The sequence below is a fragment of the Schistocerca piceifrons genome, chromosome X (genome assembly GCF_021461385.2).
Source record: "Schistocerca piceifrons isolate TAMUIC-IGC-003096 chromosome X, iqSchPice1.1, whole genome shotgun sequence".
In the NCBI taxonomy this organism is placed as follows: Eukaryota; Metazoa; Arthropoda; class Insecta; order Orthoptera; family Acrididae; genus Schistocerca; species Schistocerca piceifrons.
The window spans coordinates 545673386-545701096 of record NC_060149.1 but is presented as its reverse complement, the minus strand read 5'-3'; the positions used below and the strand labels follow the sequence as shown (position 1 = coordinate 545701096).

The following is a 27711-nucleotide window of genomic DNA, read 5'->3' as shown; positions in this document are numbered from 1 at the left end:
CCCCTCTCTCTGTCCATCTGCTCCTCCCCTCTCTCTGTCCACGGTATCACTCTCTCTCCCCCCCCCCCCCCCCCAATCACTCTCTCTGTCTGCCTCTCCCCCCCCCCCCCCAATCCATCTCCTTCCCCCCTCTCTGTCCATCTCCTTTCTCCCCCTCTCTGCTCCCCCTCCCTCTGGCCTTCTCCTCCTTCCCCTCTAGCTGTCCAGCTCCTCCTCTCCCTTTCTCTCTGTATTCACCTCCTATATCACCCTCACTCCAGGGGGAAGCTTGGTGGTTCTTACCACTTAAATAAATCTCTCATATATTTTAAGCCAAATGACACACTGGTTAAGGCATTAGATTCTTATTTGGGACTAGCAATATTTGAACTATTTACAATCATACTTACCTAGCTTTCATTGCTCGAATTCATCTTAGGTGAATGCCAGAGTCTTCCCATTAGCAGCCAGATATCAGTTCATTTTATGCAGCTTTGGCCAGATGTGATAAACTCTGATGTTAAATGACCTTGAAGTCATAGATGCATTAAACACTAATCTCTTTTCTTCCATGTCTATATGAAAACTTTGAGCAGTAAGATAATTTGGTATTTATTAAAAGCAAGATCTGGTCACACTTTATGAAGAACAATTTAAGATTCTTACCAAAGTGTGGATTAAGTTACTACCCTGTTTATTAAGGAGATGTGGAATTATTGTAATTCTGAAGTGTGAATGTGGGGAGAGTCATTAAACTGCTTTTTGATATTCCTTATCCACATATTCAGACAAGAGGTAAATTCGTGTTATACGTGGCAAAGTCATTTTGGCTACAAAGGAAAAAGAAGGGGGTGCTATTCTTCTAGGTACTCGGTCAACATCAGAATTCAGGTAAGCGTGGCTGCAGGTGAAACTGCTAATAACGCTTGTGTGTCACTCACCAATTGCTGAGCTGACCTGCTACATTCCTGACTTTTAAGATATGAACTCATTCGTAAGTTTGAGGATGTGGATGCACAGAGGTATAACAGCTGGTGAAAACAATGATCTGGGCATACTGGTCTGCCACTTGGCTACTTGCTTGAAAATGATCATCCTGATACACCTTTGATAAACGTCTTTGGACACTTGTGTACCTTTTCTGGTGTGAGAAACCAGTACAGCCTAAGTCGCTACAGTTTTCTATGTCTCACATTTTATCATTGTGCCTGCTGTATACACGGAAGGCAGGCAGGCTTGAGTTCAGTTTTTCATTAACATTCCAGTCATCAGGGATAATTCTCTAAATAAGAAGATCAGTCAGTTTACTGACTGATCTGTCCTCCATTACATCTGATGATAAGATTGATGTGGAACATACTTGAAAATCATATATTATGTGTGACTGCCTATCTAAATAATAATTTGTCATCTGCATGACAGGCTTACCCACTTCTTGTAAGCAATTAGTCAACTATATTTCTTTGTATGCTGGGCACTTTGAAATTTGAATGTATTCAATAAGGGACATCTTAAATGTCTGAGCTGCACCATGAGGTGGATTTCAAAAGTATTTATGTGACAGACCGGCGTTCTGGCATACAACCCATCACCAGTGGCACATACTGTGCATGTCTACATGAATTGACATGCCTGTCAGGCATAAAATCTTTATGATGATTATAAATGATGTTGATCTCTGTGGTACATAGATTGTCATATGTACATCTTATAAAACTGTTAGCCATGGAATGGAATGAGAATGATGATCTCTCTGAAACACATTGAAACACGACCACTAGACAATTAGTTCCATTAATTGTGTGTGAAGTGCAATGTCACTTGTCTCAGCCACAATTGTGGGTCATGTTGGACAATGTTCTGATCATTGGATGATAAATATAATGCTTTCCTTAACAAATTTCTCATGGTATTTGAGAGTTGCTTTCCATTAGAATGTTCTAAATGGGGTACTAGCAGTAGCAGGCAGCCCGGGTGGCTGACTAGTGGGATAAGGATATCATGTAGAACAAAGTGAGAATTATAACAGAATGTTAGAAGTAGTCACAATCAAGCTACAGTAGCCCACTACAAACAGTACTGTAAGGTGCTTAAAATGTTATTGGGAAGACAAAGAGTATGTGGTATGCAAATAGAATAGGTAATTCACAGGATAAAATTAAAACCACGTGGTCAGTTGTGAAGGACACGTCTGGTCAGCAACACAAGGTCGACAATTTAAAGTCAGTTCATAGTAAAAATATTTCTGTTACTGATAAATCAGATATATTTACAGTAATTAACAATCATTTCCTGAGCATTGCTGCTGAATTAAATAAAATTTTAGTTTCTACAGGGAATCATATAACTTTCATGGCAAATGCCTTTCCAAGATTGATGTTTGAAATACTCCTCTGTGATACAGACAAGGGGGAGATTGAGTCGATAATTAAATCACTGAAGACTAAGGACTCTCATGGTTATGGCGGAGTGCCTAGCAGAATATTAAAGTACTGTACTGCACATGTTAGCCCTGTATTTAGCCATATTTGTAATTTTTCCTTTAGGAATGGTCAGTTTCATGAACGATTAAAGTACTCAGTAGTAAAGCTGCTTTATAAAAAGGGAGAAAGGAATAATGCAGACAATTTTAGATCTATTTGTATGCCATCAGTGTTTGCTAAAGTAATTGAAAATGCTGTGTATGTAAGGATAATTGATCATTTTATATTACACGATTTGCTATTGAATGTACAGTTTGGATTTAGAAGTTGTTTAACAACTGAAAATGCTATATTCTCTTTTCTCTGTGAGGTACTGGATGGGTTAAACAACAGGTTTCAAATACTAGGCAAATTTTTTATTTAACTAAGGTGTTTGATTGTGTTGATCACAAAATATTGCGCCAGAAGTTGGACCATTATGGAATACAAGGAGTAGCTCACAATTAGTTCACTTCTTACTTTGGCAATAGACAGCAAAAGGTCATTATTCACAATGTTAAGAATGGCTGTGTTGTGGGGTCTGAGTGGGGTACGGTCAAGTAGGGGATGCTCCAGGGATCAGTGTTGAGGCCACTCCTGTTCGTTATTTATATAAATGATACACCCTCTAGTATTACGAGTAACTCTAAAATATTTCTGTAAAAATATTTCTACAGGGAATCATATAACTTTCATGGCAAATGCCTTTCCAAGATTGATGTTTGAAATACTCCTCTGTGATACAGACAAGGGGGAGATTGAGTCGATAATTAAATCACTGAAGACTAAGGACTCTCATGGTTATGGCGGAGTGCCTAGCAGAATATTAAAGTACTGTACTGCACATGTTAGCCCTGTATTTAGCCATATTTGTAATTTTTCCTTTAGGAATGGTCAGTTTCATGAACGATTAAAGTACTCAGTAGTAAAGCTGCTTTATAAAAAGGGAGAAAGGAATAATGCAGACAATTTTAGATCTATTTGTATGCCATTAGTGTTTGCTAAAGTAATTGAAAATGCTGTGTATGTAAGGATAATTGATCATTTTATATTACACGATTTGCTATTGAATGTACAGTTTGGATTTAGAAGTTGTTTAACAACTGAAAATGCTATATTCTCTTTTCTCTGTGAGGTACTGGATGGGTTAAACAACAGGTTTCAAATACTAGGCAAATTTTTTATTTAACTAAGGTGTTTGATTGTGTTGATCACAAAATATTGCGCCAGAAGTTGGACCATTATGGAATACAAGGAGTAGCTCACAATTAGTTCACTTCTTACTTTGGCAATAGACAGCAAAAGGTCATTATTCACAATGTTAAGAATGGCTGTGTTGTGGGGTCTGAGTGGGGTACGGTCAAGTAGGGGATGCTCCAGGGATCAGTGTTGAGGCCACTCCTGTTCGTTATTTATATAAATGATACACCCTCTAGTATTACGAGTAACTCTAAAATATTTCTGTAAAAATATGGCATTTCAGTCTCAGATCGCTATTTTTTATTTTCTATGACTGGTTTCAGGCTAGCTGCCCATCTTTGGATCATAATTGCAGTTACAGAGTAACCTGTCAGTACAGAACTATTGGTTCACTGTCATAACAGCTCTGTACTGACAGGTTACTCTGTAACTGCAATTATGATCTGAAGATGGGCAGCTAGCCTAAAACTGTTCATTGAAAATAAAAAATAGTGATCAAAGACTGAAATGCCATATTTTTATTTAAAGAACAATCGCGGTAATCCCAATAAGACAATCATGTCTGGTTTTGATAAAATATTACTGTTCACAGATGACACTGGCTTGGCAGTAAAGGATGTTGTGTGTGACATTGGCTCAGTTTCAAATAGTGCAGTTCATGACCTAAGTTCATGGCTTGTAGAAAATTAACTAATGCTACATCTCAATAAGACTCAGTTTTTACAGTGTCGAATACACAATTCAACAAAACATGATGTTTTAATTTCACAGAATGGGCCTATAATTAATGAAACCGAACAGTTCAAATTTCTAGGTGTTCAGATAGATAGTAAACTGTCGTGGAAAGCCCATGTTCAGAGTCTTGTTCAGAGACTTAATTGCTGCAATTTTTACTATTCGAATGGTATCTGAAGTGAGTGATGGTTTGACCTGAAAGTTAGTCTACTTTGCTTATTTTCATTTGCTTATGTCGTATATTATATTTTGGGGTAACTCTTCCCATTCTAAAAGTATAGTTTCGCGAGATGCTGTTCTCAGTACCGTATGTAGAAACATCAGAATATGGAACAGTATGCAGAATCACAGGTTCCTCATTCTGTGAGGGAAGAAGAATTGATTTATAGGCGTTAGATTAAGGAAGGGGGACTGGTAGTTCATCAAAACCCCACTCTCCTGTCTAACATGAGTAACCCTCACCTCACATTGATTCAGGCTAACACGATGACATGACGACATATGCCATCTGTCAACTTTTGTGATTATTCGAGACACTGAACTGCAATAGCCATTCTAATAGATGAATTAAATGAACAACTCATTATATTTTAAAATTAAAATTGACTTGATAATGAGAGTACATGTATTAAAAATGCCGACCTGTTTTGGTCAAGTAGTGACCGTTTTCAGGCCATATACACAATGATGGCAGCTGTTGGTGGTGAACAGAGCATGTATCATGGAGGCATGCAGTTGCCATTTTTAATAAATGTTTTGTTGCAGTCATGACTATTTTAATTTTAAAACGTTTTGTTGAGATCACTGTTTACCTCCATAAAAATACTTTCAAAAGTTAGCTCACTATATCTCCAGTTAGTACGTTCATAGCAATAAGGACCTAACAGTACAGTTTTTTGAATTGTAAATTAGTGTTAACAGTTGTTATATGTCATTGTGGCTTAGTTGGTTAAGTGCTTTTATATGGTGGGAGAGATTCTATGCTTGAACCTAGTGTGAGTCATCAGTTTTTTCTCCTTTAAGAGAAAAATGCTGCCAAGTTGCACTGTGGTAAGAAGTTCACATTAAACTCAATAAATTAATTTAAAGACTGGATCAGGAAGGCAAGGACATTCTGGAGGTAACAGCACCACTCCAGTGACAGCAGTTTCCATTTAACACAATGTTCTTTACATGTACATTGTTATTCTGCAAATCATTGTGAAATGCATGGCAGATTTACCATGAAATAATGTTTCTTCCCATTTCAGTCACCTATAGAGTGCGGGTAAATGATTGTTTAAACACCTTTGTGCACGCTGTAATTAGTCCAATCTTGTCTTTGTGGTATCTGCAAAGTTATACGTAGAGGACTGAAGACTATCTCTATATTCTTCAGTTAATATTGATTCTTGAAACTTAATGAATAGGCTTCAAGTGTCCACCACTCCACCAATCCACATGTTTCACTATTTTGGTGACATTCTTCCACAACTCCAACAGACCTGTGATCATTTGTGCCATTCTTCTTTGTATATGTTCTGTAATATTTGGTAAGGCTCCCATACATTTTAACACTATTCTAAAATTTGACACTAGAGTGTTTTGCAATAATTCTCTTTTGTAGACATTTTCGTTGATATTTTTGGAGCACTCTGCTTTACAAATGTAGAATTAATTTCCATTTTGATTTGAGTTTTCAATTTTTTTAAGGTTAAACACTCTAATCTGAAGCTCTATTACACAGTAATTGAGTTTTACTGGAAATGTCCTGCAATGTGTTTGTTATGAAATTTGTACACACAATTTTGGCACAATTTAATTCTTTTACAGGTACTGGCCATACAATGATTGAAAAAAAGTGGTGCTTCAGTATGCACATGTTGGAAAACTTGCAAAACTCTTTCAGCACTTCTCACATATATGTACAAAATCCAATATTGTATATTACTGATGTGAGGGATTACAGTATCTTGTTCTTTTCTTATGATCTTAGAACTAACTTATTCAGTTGAACATGAACTCTGCACGCCACAGTGTGACAGCACTTAACCAACTGAACAACAAGGACATAGGAACTGTAAACACTAATTTACCATTCACAAATCATATTGTCAGATTCTTTTCATAAAGCTGACAGGTTCTCACTTGCAAAGAAACAAATTGCAATGAACACACCAATTGAAGGTATAATGAGCTGCTCCTTTAATTCATCTGCTAGAGTGACTACCACAATTTAGCATATCATATGTTCACGAAAGTCGATACATGACTTTCATCATTTTCAATATAGCATGGACACATCATAATGATGTCACATTCATTTGAAAAAAAGCTCTTTCCCTGAAGAAACTTTGGGTTCGGAAATCAAGGAATACTGTTGCTAATTTTTATGTTTTCACCTCAACAGTATTGAGAATTACACCACTTGAAGGAGACTACTATCCAGTGTGCACCTGAATGTAGGTGTTCTGTGAATATAACATTTCTTTTATAATAACTGAAGCAGAAGAAATGAATTAAAATTTGTGCTATGCCCGGGACTCGAACTTAATTCATTTCTTCTGCTTCAATCATTATCGAAGATAATGAAGAGACTTAAATGTCTCAGGGAAATATTTAATTATTTCTTTTATCCTAACAATGTAAAATCCAGGATAGAATGTGACAATATTGTGAAAAGGATAGGTGCTACTTACCATATATCAGAAGTGAGCTTTCGGGACAGTTTCTGGCTGCTGGAGGCCAGGCCTCGGCAGCTAGAGACTTTGGTTTTTGTGTGTGTGTGTGTGTGTGTGTGTGTGTGTGTGTGTGTTCTATTTCTGATGATGGCCTTGTGGCTGAAAGCTCACTTTCTGACAGTCCTTTTGTTGTGCCCCTCTGCGACTCAACATCTCTGCTATATGGTGAGCAGCAACTATCCATGTCATAATATTGTCACATTCTTTTATACTAACATTTTAGAACCAATGATACAGACACTTTTGTTCATAGTGAGCAATGTACCTGATCTTGAAAATTTCTCGGGTATTCAGCTGGGTAGCGTCATCCAAAAGGCACGATATTTCGGCAAGCCGACTTCTTTCTATCTTTAGGCGTTCTTGGTGTCTGATTGATCTCTGATGGATGCCGACTTTATATAATCTCCACCCGTCTCCCGCAGCCTCCGTCTGGGCACCTCAAAGCAGTCCGTGGCCAGTGGTGGGGGAAGGGCGGTCCTGGGTGTTGGGGGAAGCGCGGCGCCCCACAACAGTTCATGGGCCACAGTCCTTCCGCGGCTATGGCCGCTTGCGGAACTCTGCCGTCCTGGTGACAATGCTTCTTCTTCTTCTTCTTCTTCTTCTTCTTCTTCTACTTCTTGTTCTTCTCCTCCTTTTTCTTCTTCAGGTGTCATGACAGGAGCGGATTTCCATGTAGACTGTCGTGTTTTAATCATCCAGAAATGAAAGCTGGTTGTTTTCTTCTACCTCCATTGTGAACTTGATATTCTGGTGCAGTGAGTTCAGATGCTGCAGAAAGTCTTGGAGGCATTGTTGTCCGTGTGGCCAGACTATGAATGTATCGTCTACATATAAAAAAAAAGCAAGAGGGCTTGTAGGCTGCTGACTCGAGAGCTTCATCTTCAAAAGCCTCCATAAACATATTGGCCACTACTGTTGATAGCGGACAGCCCATCGCTACTTCATCTGTTTGTTCGTAGTAGTTCCCATCATACAGAAAGTATGATTCTTAGGGAGTCTCTTAGAGGTACCCTTGTACTTTTTTTGATATGTAGATGATACATTCATAATCTGGCCGCACGGACAATGCCTCCAAGACTTTTTGCAGCATCTGAACTCACTGCACCAGAATATCAAGTTCACAATGGAGATAGAAGAAAACAACCAGCTTTCATTTCTGGATATGCTCGTCAAGCGAAGACCAGATGGCATACTAGGACGACAGCATCTATCGTAAGCCGACACATACAGATTTGTACCTGCATGCCTCCAGTTGTCATGCTCCTTCACAACGAGAGGGTGTTCTAAGCACACTGGTGCACAGAGCACACTAAATCTCGGACTGTGACAGCCTAGCAGCTGAATTGCAGCACTTGCAGGCGGTGTTATGCATGAACAGTTACAACAACCAGCAGATAAAATGCCCCTTAAGACCGAAGACGCAGAGACCGCAGCCTTCTGAGGACAAAGACAAGCCGGTTGCGACAGCGATCGTACCATATGTGGGGAACACATCGGCAAAGATTAGCAGAATACTCAGATAATATAATGTCAAATGCATGTTTCGCCCTCCATCCAAAATGAAAACCTTATTATTATCAGTCAAGGACGACTTAGGACTCCGGAAACTGGGAGTTTACAGCATCCCTTGCCAGCGCGGGAAAATGTATATAGGCCAGACCATACGGACGATACAGGAAAGATGTAGTGAACATAAACACCACACAGACAATGCACAGCTGACCAAGTCCGCCGTCGGAGAGCACTGCATCTCACATGGACATGACATGAACTACGATGGGTGTTACAGCAATCGAACACCTTCTGGGATTGTCTCCTCAAAGAGGCAGTGGAGATCCAGCTGCATGACGAACTAATAAAAATAAAGACAGCGGTTTCCAGTTAAGCAAAGCCTGGGATCCAGCTTTGAGTATGATTAAAACACGACGACAGTCTACACGGAAATCCGCTCCTGTCAGGACACCAGAAGAAGAAGAAGAGGAGGAAGAAGAAGAAGAAGCATTGTCACCAGGATGGCAGAATTCCGCAAGCGGCCGTAGCCGTGGAAGGACTGCGGCCGATGATGTGTCGTGGGGTGCCATGCTTCCCCCACCACCCACCGCCACCCTTCCCCCACCACCGGCCGTGGACCACTCGGAAGTGCCAAGACGGATGCTACGGGAGAGGGGTGGAGATTATATTAAATCGACATCCATCAGAGATCAATCAGACACCAAGATTTCCTGTAGATGGCAAGAAGTCGGCTTGCCGAAATATTGCGCCTTTTGGACGACGCTACCCGGCTGAATACCTGAGAAATTTTCAAGATTTTTGTACACTGGAAAAACCTCAGGTCACACATCAATGTATCTGATATTTCCAAATTTTGTCATTGCTTCAGGAACAAAAATTTGTTATTGGAAAATACTAACCAATTTAGAGCTGAATGTCTACACTTTCCCACCTCTACATCCATGCTCTGCAAACTACCTTATGATGTGGTGGAAGGTGCTGTGGTGACTCCTTCTATTTGCCTCCAACTTTAGCAGCAGACGACGGGTTGTGTTGACTGAAAACTAGTGATCAGCGTAGTTCGTGCTGGATGAAGTACCACCTCATCTCCCCAGAACCCTTGCTGGTCACTTCCGCTGGAGGTAGATCTTAGTTTACCACACTTTCCAGACACCCTGCATGCTGAACCATCGCCTGAGCAGTCTCTTCTTCTGCTTCGACGAAGCAACACCTCCCGGCTGTGCTCCTGGCAGCCCGTCCTGCGCAACATCAAGTGGCTCTCATTGTTGCCTGCCACACTTCTCTGGAGTATGTGTGGACTGCAGGATTTTACAATTGCATCCAGTGTCATTATTTTGTTGTGGTTTGATTAACAAGAGGACTGCTACCATGTCTTCAGCTCCACCTTCCTGAGCCGCTTTCCTTCCTTGAGGGGATACCCTTGACTGTACATAGCCTGATAGCCTGATGCCAGGCGTCTGGTGACCCCCCCCCCCCCCCCCCTCCATTATTCGCACCTGGAATACCATGTGCAGTGTGGTGAAGTGTAGAGTGCACCAGGAGTACCATTTGGGTTTATTACCATTCCAACCCCAGCCGTTTTGGCGTCCCTTTACTGCTAAGTGTGCCACTGAAGTGAGTGTTCCCGCACTGCCCAGTGGTGCAGTACAAAGTACTGGAAACCATTCGTAGCCACCCTGTTCAAAGATTCCACCACGAGTGAGGACCTCCCTTGATTCATAAGTAGCACCTCATTAAATTTTACCCTATCTGTTTGCTTTTTGGAGTAACATCCCTGAACCAGCTGCTGTGCCTCTTCCAGGACACCCCATTATTTATTGTTATCTTTTTTAATTAGCATGTATGCCCCTCAGGAGCGTAGAAGGGAACCTAATTCATTGCTTCAGCACTTGGTGTGGTGGTGGTTAGTGTTTAACGTCCCGTCAACAACGAGGTCATTAGAGACTGAGCGCAAGCTCAGGTTAGGGAAGGATTGGGAAGGAAATCAGCCGTGCCCTTTCAAAGGAACCATCCCGGCATTTGCCTGAAACGATTTAGGGAAATCACGGAAAACCTAAATCAGGATGGCCGGAGACGAGATTGAACCGTCGTCCTCCCGAATGCGAGTCCAGTGTGATAACCACTGCGCCACCTTGCTCGGTGCACTTGGTGTGCCATTGTCACTTCCCCATTTTCCTGTTCCAATTGTGTGTGGTTAACAAGAAGAACAGGTTCTGATAAGCCTCTGCGTGGACTTGAATCTTTAATTTTATCTTCACAGGCTTCTTACGAGATATAAAAAAAGGAGGAAGCAATATATTGGTTCTCTTCTAGGAACGTACATTCTTAGAATTTTAACAGTAGACCAAACAGTGATTCAGAATGCCTCTCATGCAGCATCTGCCACTGGAGTTGACTGAGCATATCTGTGATGCTTTTGTGATTACAAAATAGACCTGTAATGAAATATGCAGCTCTTCTTTGGACCTTGTCTATTTCCTCTGTCAATCGTATCTAGTGTGGATCCCAGACTGACAAGCAGTATTCAAATATTAATTGAACAAATGTTTTGTAAGCTACTTCCATTGTTGATGGACTACATTTCCTGAGGATTCTTCCAATGAATCTTTTTGGCATTTGCCGTACCCACAGTTAATTCTATGTAGGTGTTTCACTTCAAATCACTCCATACACGTACTTCTAAATATTTTATGGAAGTAACTCCTTATAGCGATTGTTCTGCATCATACAGTAAAAGGGTCTCTGTCTGAGTATTTGTAATATGTTATATTTGTTTGTGTTGAGAGTCAGTTGCCACTCCCTACACCAAACATCGATCCTGTGCAGGTGGAGCAGGGTAAGCCTGCCTAAGGACAGTAGTTACAGCACTAGGGGTGGCCTGGGTGAAAAAGGAATAGCAACTGCACACACAAATGTGTTTTGTGGTGGTCCTGCAGCACCATGACCAGTCCTGGGTTAATACTGCTGAGGACTGTGAGAACACTGAGTCAGTCAGGCAGATGCTGACTAAAATGAAATCTCATATGAGTTCAGTGCCTGTTGCTACAGCTGGGAGATGGAGATACACTAGACATGACCTACACCTCAATAGAAGAGGGAAAGATAGTTTGGTTGAGCTTCTTGCAGGTAATGTACAGGAGGCAGATAATATATGGGAGGCCACACAAAGTAAGGTCTTTGTGATTACTGGTGTCAGAGAGGTAACCTTTTTATATTAGGATCAGGATTCAGGCACCCTATTTTGAAAGAAGTCAGAATAACAGAAGAGCCTCGCAAAATGCTTAAGAATGCACAGAAAAGTAAGGTTAGCTTATTTCATCCATATTTTAGAGGGGACTGAGTAATAAGGTAAAAGAGCTTCTTGTCTGTTTGGAAAATTGAGAGAGCTCTGAAATTACAGATATCCTGTGCCTATCTGAGCACTACATAACGACAGGATTAGATAAGTTGCATAGGAAAGACTACAACTAGCAGCTTACACGTGCAGAACTAATATGGGAAAACGAAGATTTATGACATAAATCAAGATGGAACACAAGTTCAAAAACATTGTGAAACTTAGATTTTCTACTGATCAGTACACAGGTGTATGTGGTTGGGAATTAATACTAAAAAATATCACTTTTAATTGTCATTGTGTATAGGTCTCCACTTGGAAATTTTGAAATGTTTATGAGGCATCTGGATTCCATACTATGCTATCTGTCAGACAGCAGCAACAGTTAATATTCTGTGGTGACTCCAATGTAGATTTTATAAAGGATTCTGATAGAAAAAATGATTTGGAATCCTATAATTTGAGCTCAGTGATTAAGTTTCCAATATGGGTGGATAAAGAAATTTGGATCCTAATTGATATTATTTTCTTTGATGAAGCTCAAGGCAAGAAAATAACTGTTTACCCAGTAAAAAATGCTATCTTTGAACATGATGCACAGTTAGTTAGGATAAATAACATAGTTCCCTACAGTATGGAAACTTTTAAGTGGAAATCAGTTAGAATTATTAATGACTCCAGGACATAGGTTTTTAAGCATACTTTATAAGAGATAACCTGGGATTGAATTTGTAATGAACCAAATGCTAACATTAAATGCAATCTTTTCCGTGATAAATTCATATCATTATTTGAAAGGAAATTAAACAGCCATATAAAAACAATGGATCAGTAGAGGGATTAAAGTATCTTGTGAAAGGAAAAAAGGAAATTTATCTGTTGGCATGACCAAGTACAGATCCTGCAGTAGTTGCACACTACTAAAACTACTCAAATTTACTAAGAAAGGTTATTAAAAAAGAAATTAACGTACACATTATGACAGAAATCAGTAATTCAGGCAACAGAATTAAGGCTATGTGGAGAGTAGTGAAATGAGAGACAGGACAGCCTGCCACAGAACAGGATAACAACACTATTGAAATGAATGGAAGGGCTATAAATGACGAGTCACAGATAGCAAACATACTTAATAATTATTTCTTAAATATAGTAGAAAGTATAGGGACAAACAGTTCTAAAGAGAAAACACTGCAGTATGTTGAAAAAGAATCAGTCATAAAATTCAATCATATGAATGTAACACCAACTTCTCCTTCAAATATTAAGAAAAATTAAGCATTGCAGATGCAAGACATGTCTCATACATCCTCCCACCACCACCTACTCCATTCTGGTCACAAGCATCACCTATCCCATCAAAGTCAGCGCAACCTGTGAAATCAGTCATGTGATCTACAAGCTAAACTGCAAACACTGTGCTGCTTTCTACATGAGCATGACAACCAACAAGCTGTCTGTTGGCATGAATGACCACCAACAAACTGTGGCCAAGAAACAGTTAGACCATCCAGTTGCTGAGCATGCTGCCCAACATGATGTTCTTCATTTCATTTCCTGCTTCACAGCCTGTGCCATCTTAATCCTTCCTACCAACACCAACTTTTCTGAATAGTGCAAGTGGGAACTCTTCCTGCAGTATACCCTTGTTCCCATAACCTCCTGGCCTCAACCTTCGGTAGTCATTGACCTTTACGTACCTATCCCCTTCCCTGTCCCGATTCCAGTATTACAGAGCTGCACAGCCTTGTATTCCACCAACACGACACAGTCTTTCTGCTTCTCTTCTTTTCTGCTCCTACCACTATCCCCCCCCCCCTCCCCCACCCCCACCCTCCATTGTAGCATCCTGACTGCGACTACCTGCCGTACCCTCTCTCCACCTTGTCCCTGTATGCCCTCACAAGCAGCACATTACTGTCCTCCAGCCCTGCCCTGCTATCCCTCCCCCTTGAAACCTCCTCCTTACCCCCACCACTCAGTTTGCTTCACCCGTCATGTGCTGTTGCTCGCCATCTGGCCACGGCAGCCAGGGACAGTGGTCATGTGTGCACAAGTTGCATTCGCATGAATATCTCTCTCTCTCTCTCTCTCTCTCTCTCTCTCTCTCTCTCTCTCTCTCTCTCTCTCTCTCTCTCTCTCTCTCTGTGTGTGTGTGTGTGTGTGTGTGTGTGTGTGTGTGTGTGTTTAATTCAGGAGACTTTTTGGCTGATAAATTACTTGTTTAGCAGTCTTTCTGTTGTGCCCGTGTGTGAATCAACATTTCCATTATATGTTGAGTAGCAATCCATCCTTTTCATAATATAGAAGAGACAAATCAGTAAGTTGACATATTTTGCTTATTTTCATTCAAGAGTGTCGTATGGAATAATGTTCTAGAGTAATTCATTTTTAAGGAACAGACTTCATTGTGCAAAAACTTGCTGTAAGACTATTATGTAGTGCTCACCCACGATCAACTTGTAGACATGTGTTTAAGGCGTTGGGCATTTTGGCTACTGCTTCACAGTATATTTATTCCCTCATGAAGTTTGCTGTAAATAATCCACTACAGCTCAAAAAGAGCAACGAGATACATAATTACAATACCAGAAAGAAAAACGACATACTCTCCATTAAGGTTGTCTTTACTACAAGAAGAGGTACACAATGTTGCAACAAAAATTTTTGAATACTTATCCAGTGACATAAAATGTAAAATTTGATAACAAACTGAGAAAGTTTCTTCTTGACAACTCCTTCTATTCCATAGAAGAATTTCTATTGCTGTAATGTATGAAAGGTTGTGGGTAGGAATTACTAACTCACATCTATATATTCAACCATATTGACAAATTAATTCATGATGTGAATGTAAAATGATTGCTCCACTTCACTACAATTAATTGTCTAAAATGGTTTATGAAACATGAAACTAATGAACTAACTAACTAACTTCCTGCATTTTGCTACAGTTTTCTGGCCTTTCAAGTTGTCTCTATCAACAACACCATCCGCATAAACCCTCATGGAACTTCCAATGTTATCTACTGGTTCATTTATAGTGAAAAATAATGGTCCTGTAACACTCCTGTGGGGCATGTTCCAAATTACTTTCATGATTGAAGACTTCCTTCTACGTAGAATGACATGCTGTGTTTTTGTTTGCTAGAAACTCTTCAGTTAAATCACACAGTTGGTTTGATATTCTGTATGCATCTATTTTGTTCATTAGGTGGCAGTGCATAACTGTGTTGAACACCTTCTAAAAGTTGAGGAACACTGCATCTACACGAGTATCTGTATGTACTGCACATGGAGGAGGCATTGAATGGCAGATAGGCACAGTTCTCGAAAGTTGACCAGATAATCTTCAGCTATTTTATTACGTCATTTGTCAATCGTAGACAAAACAGAACTCACACATTTTCACACAAGCACAACTAGTACGCTCATGGCCATTGTCATCTCTGAGTGCTAAGGGCCAACTGCAACTTTGTCTGAGGCGATCTGTTCTGGGTTGGGTAGTTGGGATACAGAGGTGGTGTGGGGTGGGAAAGTGTAGGGATGCCAGATTTTCTGAACTGCACAAGTGAGAACTCTCCCTGCAATGTATACTTCATTCACATAATCTTCCTTAGTGTAACCTTTACTAGTTGCAGCCATCCACCTGCCTATCCCTTTCCTTGCTCCCAGTCCAGCCCTACACATACCATCTACAGGATGAAGAAAAATTCGCGCACTTGGACTTCGCAGTGTGGTTCCTCACATGCTAGCAAACCAAAAATGTCTGTCACAAAATTTCAACTCGCGCATATTTCTGGCAATAAATGGACCTTAAAGATAGGCAATCTGGCAATGCTGTAATCTCATATGGTAACTACCTGTGTCAGGATATAGGAGTTGTGCAGTTGTTGCAGTGGATAGCATGTTGCATTAGCGTGCTTGAGGTTGTGGGTTCAAAGTGAATGCAGGTGTAAAAACAAATTTTTATTTTGATTGTATCATATAATATTGTAGCATACGTTGTTTCCTAAACCCATGTGTATCCGACATTTACCTAATACAGTTTTCTGTGACAGTGAACAAAACAAAAATGTGGTCAGACAAGTTAGAAATATGACAGAATAACTTCAAAAATAGTATCAGTTGTGAGATGCTAAGATGATTGCACAGTTAAATAACTCAACATCTACTAGTCATTTATAGTACATGCAGTACGTCCACTCAGATGCAACACATTAGCTTTTGTGGTGGCGTTCGTAGCGACAAACAATTCGCTGTAGAAACGGCTTACGAAGTCACCGCCACACTTTTAATAGCGGGCCGACCGGTCCGCTGGAACAGTGAACAGAAAGATGAAAACCCAAACACTCTGATTAATAAAAGTCGGTACTTATCTTTATTAACGAAGATACAGAAACACAGTAGTGAACTCCGTGTCTACAGAAATCTGTCTAGTTCAAGTCGGAGCGGCTAGGTCAGCGTCGGCTGACTCTGCTGCGATGAACACACAACTGACTAGCAAGTACACAATTCGGTGGCGAGTATACAACTGAGCGGCGAATACAGAACTGTCCTAGCGCTCGCGACTTCAGCGCTTAAGAAACCAGAAGCCAGCGGTGGCGCGCGCAGACTTGCGGCGATTTCCTGTCTCGCTGGCGCTGCTTATGCGGACGGCGTCCGGACTTTGATGCTGCCAACCTTTTGGCAGCAGGCTCGGGTGGCATTACTGGCTAGGATATAACATTAGCAACCAATAACAATGATAATTTTCGTATTAATGAGTGCAAGATATTTACAAAATAATATTTTGACCTCAGGATGCCCAACGCCTTAAACACATGTCTACAAGTTGATCGTGGGTGAGCACTACATAATAGTCTTACAGCAAGTTTTTGCACAATGAACTCTGTTTCTTAAAAATGAATTACTCCAGAACATTTGCTCAAAACTACCCCTCTGCGTGTCCAAACATTGCACAACCCACTGGATCATGCAGCTATGGACTCTGAGCAATATGGCTGCATCCCAGCTGGCCGAAGTGGTTGTGCGGTTCTAGGCGCTGCAGTCTGGAACCGCTACGGTCGCAGGTTCGAATCCTGCCTCAGGCATGGATGTGTGTGATGTCCTTAGGTTAGTTAGGTTTAACTAGTTCTAAGTTCTAGGGGACTAATGACCTCAAAAGTTGAGTCCCATAGTGCTCAGAGCCAATTGAACCATTTTTGCTACATCCCATAGATACAATGTGAATACACACTATCTGTTCTTCCACACTTGTCACCGAGCGAGGTGGCGCAGTGGTTAGCACACTGGACTCGCATTTGGGAGGACGACGGTTCAATCCCACGTCCGGCCATCCTGATTTAGGTTTTCCGTGATTTCCCTAAATCGCTCCAGGCAAATGGCGGGATGGTTCCTCTGAAAGGGCACGGCCGACTTCCTTCCCTGTCCTTCCCTAATCCGATGAGACCGATGACCTTGCTGTTTGGTCTCTTCCCCCAAAAAACCAACCAACCATCCACACTTGTCGGCAGAGTAGAATACGTGTGCTCCTTCCTGTTTCCCCATTGGAAGAAATCCAGGAGATTTAGGTCAGGTGAATGTAGAGGCCATACAACTGGACCTTCCTGTCTGAGCCGTTTCCCTGGAAAAGTTCTGGCTAAATACTGTTGTGCATTAATTCCAAAGTGTGATGTGCACCATCGTATTGAAACCATAACCTCTGCCGAACATGAAGTGAAACATCTCCCAGTGTATCAGACAAATAGTTTGAGAGGAATGCATAATTCGTTTGTGCAGTCAACTGGTCAGGCAACGAGTAGGGACCCAAACTCCTGTCTCCCAGTATTCTGGCTCAGACGTTGGTGCCAAAGTGAACTTGATATCCATGGTTGTGGGAGATGTGCGGGTTAACATCACACCCATATGACTGATAGCGGTTTTATCTGTTATCTGTCAAATTTGACAGAAGTCATTGCGGTAGAAAAGTTGTATGTACTTACATCTCAGATCTGTATTTAATTATGTACGTTTCTCTTCTATCGACACGAAAGGTGAGTGATGGCTTGGAGAGACTTCCTTATTTCATTAAACAATTCCGTACCAGCTACATAAGTGTGTGGATGAAACAAAAGGATTGAACTATCTTATTGAGAATTGGCGCTGTGGAACAGGGCGAAGGATGGAATGGAACACTGTTTTGAGAACAGTACCTCAGCCAGAGTCTAGCATTCACATCTTTCATGAAGTCTAAACATTGACTCGACCAAGAAGTATCTCCCCTTTTACATGTTAGGAGCTTGATTACATAAAGTATATCATATGGAAGATAGCATGGTCATTGGTCAGATAGAGTACACAAAGGTATGCCACCTCAGTTTTTAAGCCTTATTTTTTAATGAATATTATTCTGATGAACAGTATTTTTATTTTAGGAAAAAGGCAGTAGTCATTCCCTCCTGGAAACAAGGAAGGATATAAGATGTTTTTTATGTTGCTGCCATCAGCTATTGAGCAGATAAGGTGGTGAATTACCACTGTACAGTAAAACTTGATCAAAATGAAATCACATGGGACTAAAATAATTTTCCAAGTTGGAAAAGTTTCCAAATTACACAGAACTCACTAGGTTACATAAAATTTATCAGATATCATACATAAAAATACAAATTTATAATTATGCACAAATTTATGTACCTTCACTACTGCATAGTAGGTGTTTATTTACTGTATATTGTACAATAGAATACTACACGATTACACTAATTGGTAAATAAGACAGTGTATTTGTGTTGTTACTCTAACTTTAATTTCATTTATTGTTGTATGTGTTCATGTATTATTCCTGTGTTTATTTGCTTTTCATTCCACTTTTTTCATCACATATCAAGGTGGGAAACCTGCTTGAATTTCCTGAAAAAAACTTTTTTTTTCTATGCAATATTTTGCACTATACGATAGTTCTAACAGCTTGGGAGAATTTGTGTGTGCTGCTAATGGCAGAACATTGTCTATGCTCCTTCATACCTATTAATTTTTCTAGGGCCATCATTTTTCTTCTCCTCTTCCTCCTTTGTTCCTTTCTGGTCATCTTCTGTATTGTGGATTTCTGTTAAATTTGTTGCTGAAGTAAAAATGGAATGAGTTCACAAAAAGTAGTAACTTTGAATGTAGTCATCTGCACTATATGAAATGTTTTGTATTTTAATTCAGCAGTTGCTGTGTTGCATTTTCTTGAGCTTGAATGGCCACAGAAGTGTCTTGTTCTTGACCTCCAAAACCCGCTTTGTTGACTCACTTGGTAACAGTTTCAGGCTTTATTTCCCTTACTGCCAAGCCAATCCAGGACAAAAACTGACGAGGCAAGAGAAAATGCACTTTCTGCTTCTTAGACACCAAGAATAAGAGACTGTTTCAGTAATTGCCTATCATGCGACTTGAATGTCTAAATAACTCCCTGGTCGATGGATTGCATGAGGCTGGTTGCAACTGGTGGGAACCAAGCCAATTTCATGTTTGATAATTTGACTTTTAGGTGGCAAGTTGCATTGTCTAGGAATAGGAGAACTTCGCAATTTCCTTTTTTTGTTTTGGCATTTTGAGAGCCCAGCAATTCTTCCATAACCACTCACCATCCACACCTTTTTATTGCTTCACCATGTGACTGGAAATTTACTGATGTCTATTTTTTGAAACAATGTGGTTTTGCTACTTTTCCAGTCAGCAGTGGCTTGTCCATATTACCTAACATGTTCCACACAGCAGTACAGTGAGTCTTTCCTTAGAAATTTTTCCACTGGTGCACTTCTCACCTTGAGTTGCTAGAGATTTTGAAGGCAGTACACAATAACAGTCCCGTTTCATTGGCATTGAAAAGGTCTTTTGGGTCATAATTTGCCATTAGGTTGTACATTATTGTTTTCCATTCTGTTGCTACACTTTCCTACAGATTCTTAGCTTCATCACACACTTCATTCCGTATGTTATGCCTAGCTTTGAATCTGTCCAGTCATCTAGTGACTTTCAGAGCCTCACTCTGCAACATGGGTCCACACAGAGGTAAGTTTTTTGCTTGAGCACTTATGAATGATTCCCATACACTCTCATTATTTTCTTCATTTCCTGTCTTCTTCGCCTTTTTTCATTTGTCCATTCCCTTTCATCCATTCATCCTTTATCTTATCCTTGTTTCTTAAAGCATCATAAATTTGTGTTTTACCTCATTTGAAACACAACATTATTTCACATGCAGGGAATTTGTCATTTTCACTCACCTCGATTACCTGAACCTTTTCGTGATGTGTTAGCAACACATACTTTTTGCTCGACAACATTTTATCACTTGAAGTGCTATTAGTCAACTGAAACTGGCAGAAAATAATGAAGTTAGTGTATTTCTTTGGAATGCTTGACCTTGCCGGGTAAAACTATTGTTTAACGGAAAAAAAAGGAAAAAACTCTTCACCGTGCAGATTGCGACAGGTTGTTTGTAGGTGCAGAACACTGCTCTAGTGTCCATTGTTGCACATCAGTAATAATGGAAAATGAGAAATGCCCACAAACAGAATGCTCACAAACAAACCACTTCATTTGATGTACCGACACCATGCATAAGTTGTTCGTTGTTACACGGAGTGGGGCAGTTTGATGTCCACACTTTTAGTGCCGCTCTATGCCAAACCTCTTTTCTTGTTTTTGTGCCACTTAAAAACATTGTAGGGCTGTATAGTCTCTGTGTTAAAAGTACTGTATTTGAAGAGTCATGAATAACTAATGTATACTGTAATGCAGTATTAATGTGTAAGCTCTTTTCCACATTATACAATGAATTATTAATTAAATCTTTAAACTTTATTCCATTTCTGTGTTAGGCACATTCTGCTTTATGCAAAAAATTACCATATGAAAATGTATTGAATGCATCAGGACTGAAATACTGTTCACAAGACATATATGTTCATTTCAGGGACAGAGAATATGGAAAAACTGTTTTCTAACTAATTCTGTATAGCTTTCCAGTGTACAATGTGGTTCACATGTTTTGTATCAACTTGTTCTTATGATTTTTTTAGGCTTAATGAATGAGATCAATAAATGTGAAGAAATTTTTTTAATAATTGTTTGTAATGTAAATGTTGCATTGTCTTTTGGCGACAAATCTAATTTGTACAGTTGTCAATGCGAGGATGATTTAAAATGGCTGCAGTTATTGTATTAGTACATTTTCTATTTTGCTATAAATTATGTAAGGAATAAATATAACAGTTCACCTTGATAAGCACATAAATGAGACTGAGCATATTGGGATTACCGTAGTCATTTTTCCAAGCTACACACACACACACACACACACACACACACACACACACACACACACATATACATTTACTTATGCACATACACCTGCACGACTATAATGGTATACCTAACTACATTGTGACTACACTGTAGCTCGACTAAGACAATGGCTTGTGTTTGATAGAATGGGTGAGTGGGTAAAGGAGGTGATGAATGGGAGGGAGGGCTGGAGGAAGGGTTGCAGACAGCTGGACGGCAGACGTAGCAGGCACAGGGAATTGGAACATAGCACCAGTGACCTTCTTCTCACCACAGGCAGGGTTGAATTGTACTTCAGTGCACATTAATGTGCAAGTGTGAGTCGGGAGGAAGACTTCGGGGATAAGGTCTCAATCTTGTTTATACCCCCATTGACTACTCAGTGTTTCAGCTACATGGTCAGCTGTTACATTCATTTCTTTCATTATCTATGTTCCACCAAGGACTTTCCATTACTCTATTTGTCTTTTTATGTGTTGTTTATAAAATACCGTGTGTCCTTTTAGGATGCTGGTTGCCCAGAAAACACTGATCCTGCTGCTGACATTGATATAAAAGAAAATATTGATGCAGTTGTGGCCACTGATCAAGTTAATGATGGGGTAAGTGTTCTAATTGTTGATGTATCCTCTGCAGATTTTCTATGTACTAATAAAGCTGACATGGAGAATGTGTTCAGGAGGTAACTTGAGACTAAGAAAACGTGTTCCCCATGTTGTTCCATTTAGCAATTCTGCACAAGACAAAAAACAAAAAAGAAAGTTAGTTACTGGTGTGTGTGTGTGTGGGGGGGGGGGGGGAGGGGGGAGGGAGGGGGGGGGGAGCAGAGCAAGAGCGCACTCGCTTGCGCACATCACCCCAGTAAAGATCTCTGTTCACTTCATATGCAGACGGTACCTGTCTGTCTGTCTGTCTGTCTGTATGTATTATACATTGCCTACTAGATAATTATACATCGTGAGTCACCTAAAACTTGCACTGTAAATGTTGTGGAAATGGAAAATGCCATTGATGTGTGGTTTTCACATACTGGATTGGTAGTCAGTTACTTCTTTGTTAGCCAATAAACAGATTGTAATAATGTTTAGAAAGCATATTTCTTTTGCATACATACAGTTTTTTAAATGGAAAAATGCCTATTAACAGTAACAGATCAAAAATAGGTTAAATTAAAATGTCAGTGGTGTTTGTTGCAGTATTCTAGCGTGCGTCATTAACAAGATACTGTATTTTGAAAAGTTTCCACACTGACACTTATTCGTGCCATTCAGCCTACTTAGAGGCTAGGTACGATGTTGTTATGTTTGCTTACAGTGTGTGCTTGTGTGTTCTTTGAGTACATTGCGACTTGCTAGTCAATTGGTGCTCAGCTTTTGAAAACATTGCAGTCTAGTCAGTTACTTCATATTTTAAAATTTTGAAAAAAATATTATTGTTTTTAATGATTTGTTCTTCTAGATTCCACAAATGTTTCAAATTTTTCTGTTAAACTGAACCCGAAAATTTAAGTTGTAGGAGCAGATGTCACTTACCCAATGAATGTCACATTCAGTACTTTCAGGCTCTGGGCCTTACTGACACATCAGTATCTATTTAAATAGTATGTTGAGAGTAAAAGTCAACAACAGTTAACAAAATTTGCATTTCAGAAATTTTTTTCACAAATGGGAATGAAAAAGTACCCTCCTGTTGGTAGTACACATTAGTGAAAGCATGTTGTTATTTCTAAGAGTGGGCTAAAAGATATATCCAGCTGCTTTACTCTCACTTACATATCATTATGTGTTAAAAAGTATGATGTTGATGCAAGTCAGGAACAAATAATGTTTATTTTTATTTTTTTATTTTAAGGATGGGCATGAAGTACCCCCACTTGGTAATGCGCATTACGAGAAATGCGTTGGTATTCCTGGGGTTAATAACTCACTGATAGATTTTTTTCTTTTGTACCTTTTGTAATACTGACATTTTCATTTTATTACTGAGACCTGAATGAAAATGCTGCCCCTCTGAGAACACAACTATAATACACAAGTCAGCCTGTCTCACTATTTTCTTTCCTACATCTGAGCAGCTTGTTTATGAATTTAGTGAAGACTAATTTGATAAGTTGTTACAGCACAAAGTTGTTCCTTTGTATAATGACTTTTCATGTATCTCCAGCAGAATGTCACATATTAAATGTGAAAGTAATATTGGTGGTGAAACTGCTAGTGTGTACACATAAGTGGTGTGTTCCTGTTTATTGTTAACAGAATTGCTGGCAATGTCCTGATTCCAATTTATTTCATAATATCTCACCATGTAAATGACAGTGCTTTGCTGTCTAATAGTGTGGTCATGGTGTGTAGTCATCTTCATGGCTGTGCAAAGCCCTAAAGAAAGGGTAGAAAAAATGACAGTAAGTTATCTACAAAGAAAATGATTTTTAATCATTTTTATAAACAGTTCCTCATTTTTTACCTATTGAAACTGTGTATGGGGGATGCTATTCTAAATTTTATCAAATTATTATTTCCACAGTTACTATTGGTTTTGAAAGTAAGATAATGAGCTTCTTGCACTTGAGTAAAATAAAACTAAGGGTAATAAATCACTGAAAATAGTGAAGTGCCCCAGCAGATGTGCTTGAAGAGCTGATAGATCATTGCTCCAGTTTTCTAATGGATATGTTAGATCTCAATTTGAGAACACTCTTTATTAAGGAAGTATTGAAGAGAGTATTCTGTCAAAAGACTCCATAAGTTCCAAATGATGGCATACTGCTGGTAGTGGGTGGCCATTGGTTCAGTCCTGCTCCTATTCTGTTTGTAGAGCTATGTTTTGCATTCCAGTGGCATTTTATTGCAGTGTGTCACTGAAACCTATTTTGAGTGAATATTTACAAATCAACAACACAAAGCAATACCATTTGCAAAAGAGGAGAACTTCTGTTTTTCAGTGAACAAAGAAATGTGCTGCCAAAGTAACTGATATCATGAACATTCATTGAGCTCATATACACCTAGTGTCTTTGCTGTGTGTAAAATAGTTGGTGAGGGACAGACACCCCTAGTGTGTGCAGTTCATAATTTGTGTTTCCCTGAAGGTAATTTTGAAGTATTGTATTCATAAACACGGTTTCCTCATCTGGTTATTTTTGAGTCATTATTATATGGTTCATTCAATTACTGTTAGGTGCAAATTGTCCACAGTTTTATTGGTAATTTCTGCTGCATATTAGTTAAATATCTGTCTGATAAATAAAACATAAATAGATGTGAGTTACATCTATATTTTGTGTGTAAAGTTACAGAGCCTAGAAGAATGCTGTTTGGCACTTGTGGACTTCATTGAAAAACTTTTCTTATTATTGGCAGGAAAGAAAATGTCAGACGAATCTCATCAGCTGTTTACGAGACAAGTAGGTTCATTTCAGTGACAGAGAAAATGGAAAAACTGTTTTCTAACTAGTCCTACACAGCTTTCCAATGTACAGGTGGTTTGCATGTTTTGTACCACTTGTTCATCTTACATAGGCCCGTATATCATGATTTTTTTTTTTTTTTTTAGAAGTGGTGAGCGAGATAAATTTAGATTTATCACATGCAAATTGCTTCACTAAGTAGTGAGGCAATGAACTGACTTAGTACTTCATTCTCAGCTTCTGATTCCACTCTGCTTGTGCTTGTTGAATGGATAAATAATCATGATAAATTGGTATATGTTCTTACTGCTGCATATTTTAAAAGATGCAGGGCATTATAGTTAAGAACATATTGGCATTTTTCTTTGGTTCCTGTTTTGTATATGTGTTCTGTGCTGTCCAAACCTCCATTCTCCATCCCCAACCATTCTTGCAAACCATCTGCTCAGTTGCCTCTGCTTGCCTGTTTAATGCTGCAGTTTAATACTTTTATTCTCAGAACTACAGTGCCAGTACTAATGAAGTTACAAGTACAGCTCACCTTGAGAAATTCCACCTAGTTATAATAAAATCAGTTACCTGTTTGCTTTTAATTTTATGTTTGGTGTATCTATTTTCTTTGACAACATTATCATATAGAGATGAAAGGACACAGATGAGATTATATAAACGAACAACAGAAACAAATAGTAGTTATAGCCCACAGTGGCTTCATATGTAAATCATACTGTTAGCACTTGTGAGTACACAAGTTTCCAGCCTACAGGGACATCAGCAGTAATTACACTTTTACTGTGTGGCCCCCTCAGAATATGACAACATGCTTCAAGCTTTTCAGTAAATGTGGCCCCAAATTTTTGTTGCAATTTGTATGTGAATGTGAAGAAAACTTTTAATAATTGTAATGTAAATCTATTCTGTTTTGTTGATGTACCTGATTTGTACTTTTGGTTGTTTCTTTTTCCTTAATTGCTTTCAGTTGTGCATGTGAAGATGATTTAAGATGGCTACATTTATTGTAATAGTACGTTTTCCATTTTGATATAAATCATGTAAGCTATACGTAAAACAACTCACCATATAATTGAGGCATTGAATCATTGATAGGCACTTAAGCGAGACTGGGAATATTTCTAGCTTTTGAATGAGTTGTCGTCCTATGCATACACCTCTGCATGGCTACATTGACTTGACTGACTACATTGTGACTGGTGTATATCTCGACTGAGATGTGGGGTTGTGTTGGATAGTATGGGCAATGAGGAGATGGAGGCGATGAGAGGGAGGGTTGGGAGAAGGGTTTATGCTGGCTGGGAAGCAGAGGTAGCAGGCACAAGTGATTAGAATATAGTACCAATGAGCTCCTTCTGGCCACAGGCAGAGGGAATTGGGCTCAGTGTGCATTGATGTGTACGATTAGATTGAGGGGAGGAGATGGAATGGAGGAAGAGGGAGACTGGGAAAGATGTCTCAATTGTGTTTATGCCTCCATTGACCACTCAGTGCCTCAACTATATGGTGAGCTGTTACCTTTATTCCTTTCATATTTATATTCCATTAAGGACTTTCCATTGCAGTATTTACATTTTGGTATGTTGTTTATAAGACACTCTGTATTATTTTAGGACTCTGATTGCCCAGTAAACATTGATGCTGCTGCTGAGATTGATACAAAAGGAAATATTAAAGCAGTTATGGCCACTGATAAGCTTAATGTTGAGGTGAGTACTCTAATTGTTTATGTATCCTTGGCTGATTCCTTATGTACTAAGAAAGCTGCCATGGAGTGTGTGGTGGAGGGAACTTGATAAGAATACTTGTTCCCTGTCTTGTTCCATTCAGTAATTCTGCACAAAAAAAGCAAATTACTGATGTATATATGTCCTAATTTCTGTACCTAAATCATTATAGTTTTTGTATTGCATCTGTGTAGGAATTTTTGTGTGTGTGTGTGTGTGTGTGTGTGTGTGTGTGTGTGTACTAGGAAGTATTTTATTAAATTTGTCAGACAAGTATCATACATTGCTTTCTAGATAATTATATACTGTTTAAAATAATTGAGGCTCTGGGCAAAAGATACTGGCATTTACGCACACAGAAAGAGGAAAAGGCAGTTCTGCTCAATTGTACATATAAATTATGCTATAGAAACCTGAAACTATTGCAGGGACATGCGAGTATAGACAGTACCCTTTCCACATTTTCCATATGATTCTCCCTCTTGTGTTCTCACCATACACCACAGTCATTAGATGTCAGAAGCCTTTGTCCCAAATGCCCATGCTTGTCTAGCCGAACCAGAAAACTATCTGCTGAACAATGCTGTCTGACATGTAACCACAATGAATTACAAGGCACTCATTTGAAAATGACACAATTACAGAAATCAATGGATAGCATAAAGCATATTGCAATAAAGACTTACAGGGTGACAATTATTGAGCTATATGAAATAAAATCATCATAACTTCTGAACAGTTTGCGCTAGGATGTCCCAACTGCTTTGTTGGGCATGGGGGCACATGCGCCTGCACCTTCTTGGAGTCAGCCATTTCCATTTGCATTTGAATGGATTCATCAATAAGCAAAATTGGCACATTTGGGGGACTGAGAATTCCCTTCAACGGGTGACTGTGTAGTTAGCAGTGTGCAATAGTCCTTGATGGCACGGTGACTGCTGAACAGTTTGTGAAGGTTTTAGAAGATGATTTATTCCCCATTATCCAAAGTGACCCTGATTTCAACAAGTTGTGGTTCATGTAACACAGAGCTCAACCCCATCGAAGCAGGATAGTTTTTGATGTCCTGGGGGGATCACTTTGGGAACTGCATTCTGGCTCTGGGGTACCCAGAGGCCACTGGCATAGGCCTCGATTGGCCGCCATATTCTCTGGATCTGAGCACATGTGACTCCTTTTTGTGTGGCTATATTGAGGACAAGGTGCACAGCAATAATCCCAAAACCATTGCAGCTGAAAATAACAATTCAGGAAGTCATCGACAGCATTGATGTTCCAACACTACAGTAGATCATGCAGAGTT

At 39.5% G+C, this 27711-nt stretch overlaps 1 protein-coding gene across 1 annotated transcript in view; it reads left to right on the top strand.

The window, feature by feature from the left end:
* The window catches only part of LOC124721781, a 524867-nt gene that overhangs the window by 168219 nt on the left and 328937 nt on the right, over window positions 1-27711 (top strand). The window contains exons 9-10 of the mRNA XM_047246895.1: window positions 21770-21865; window positions 26295-26390. Coding sequence (XP_047102851.1) covers window positions 21770-21865; window positions 26295-26390 — 192 coding nt within the window. The remainder of the gene's footprint in view (window positions 1-21769; window positions 21866-26294; window positions 26391-27711) is intronic.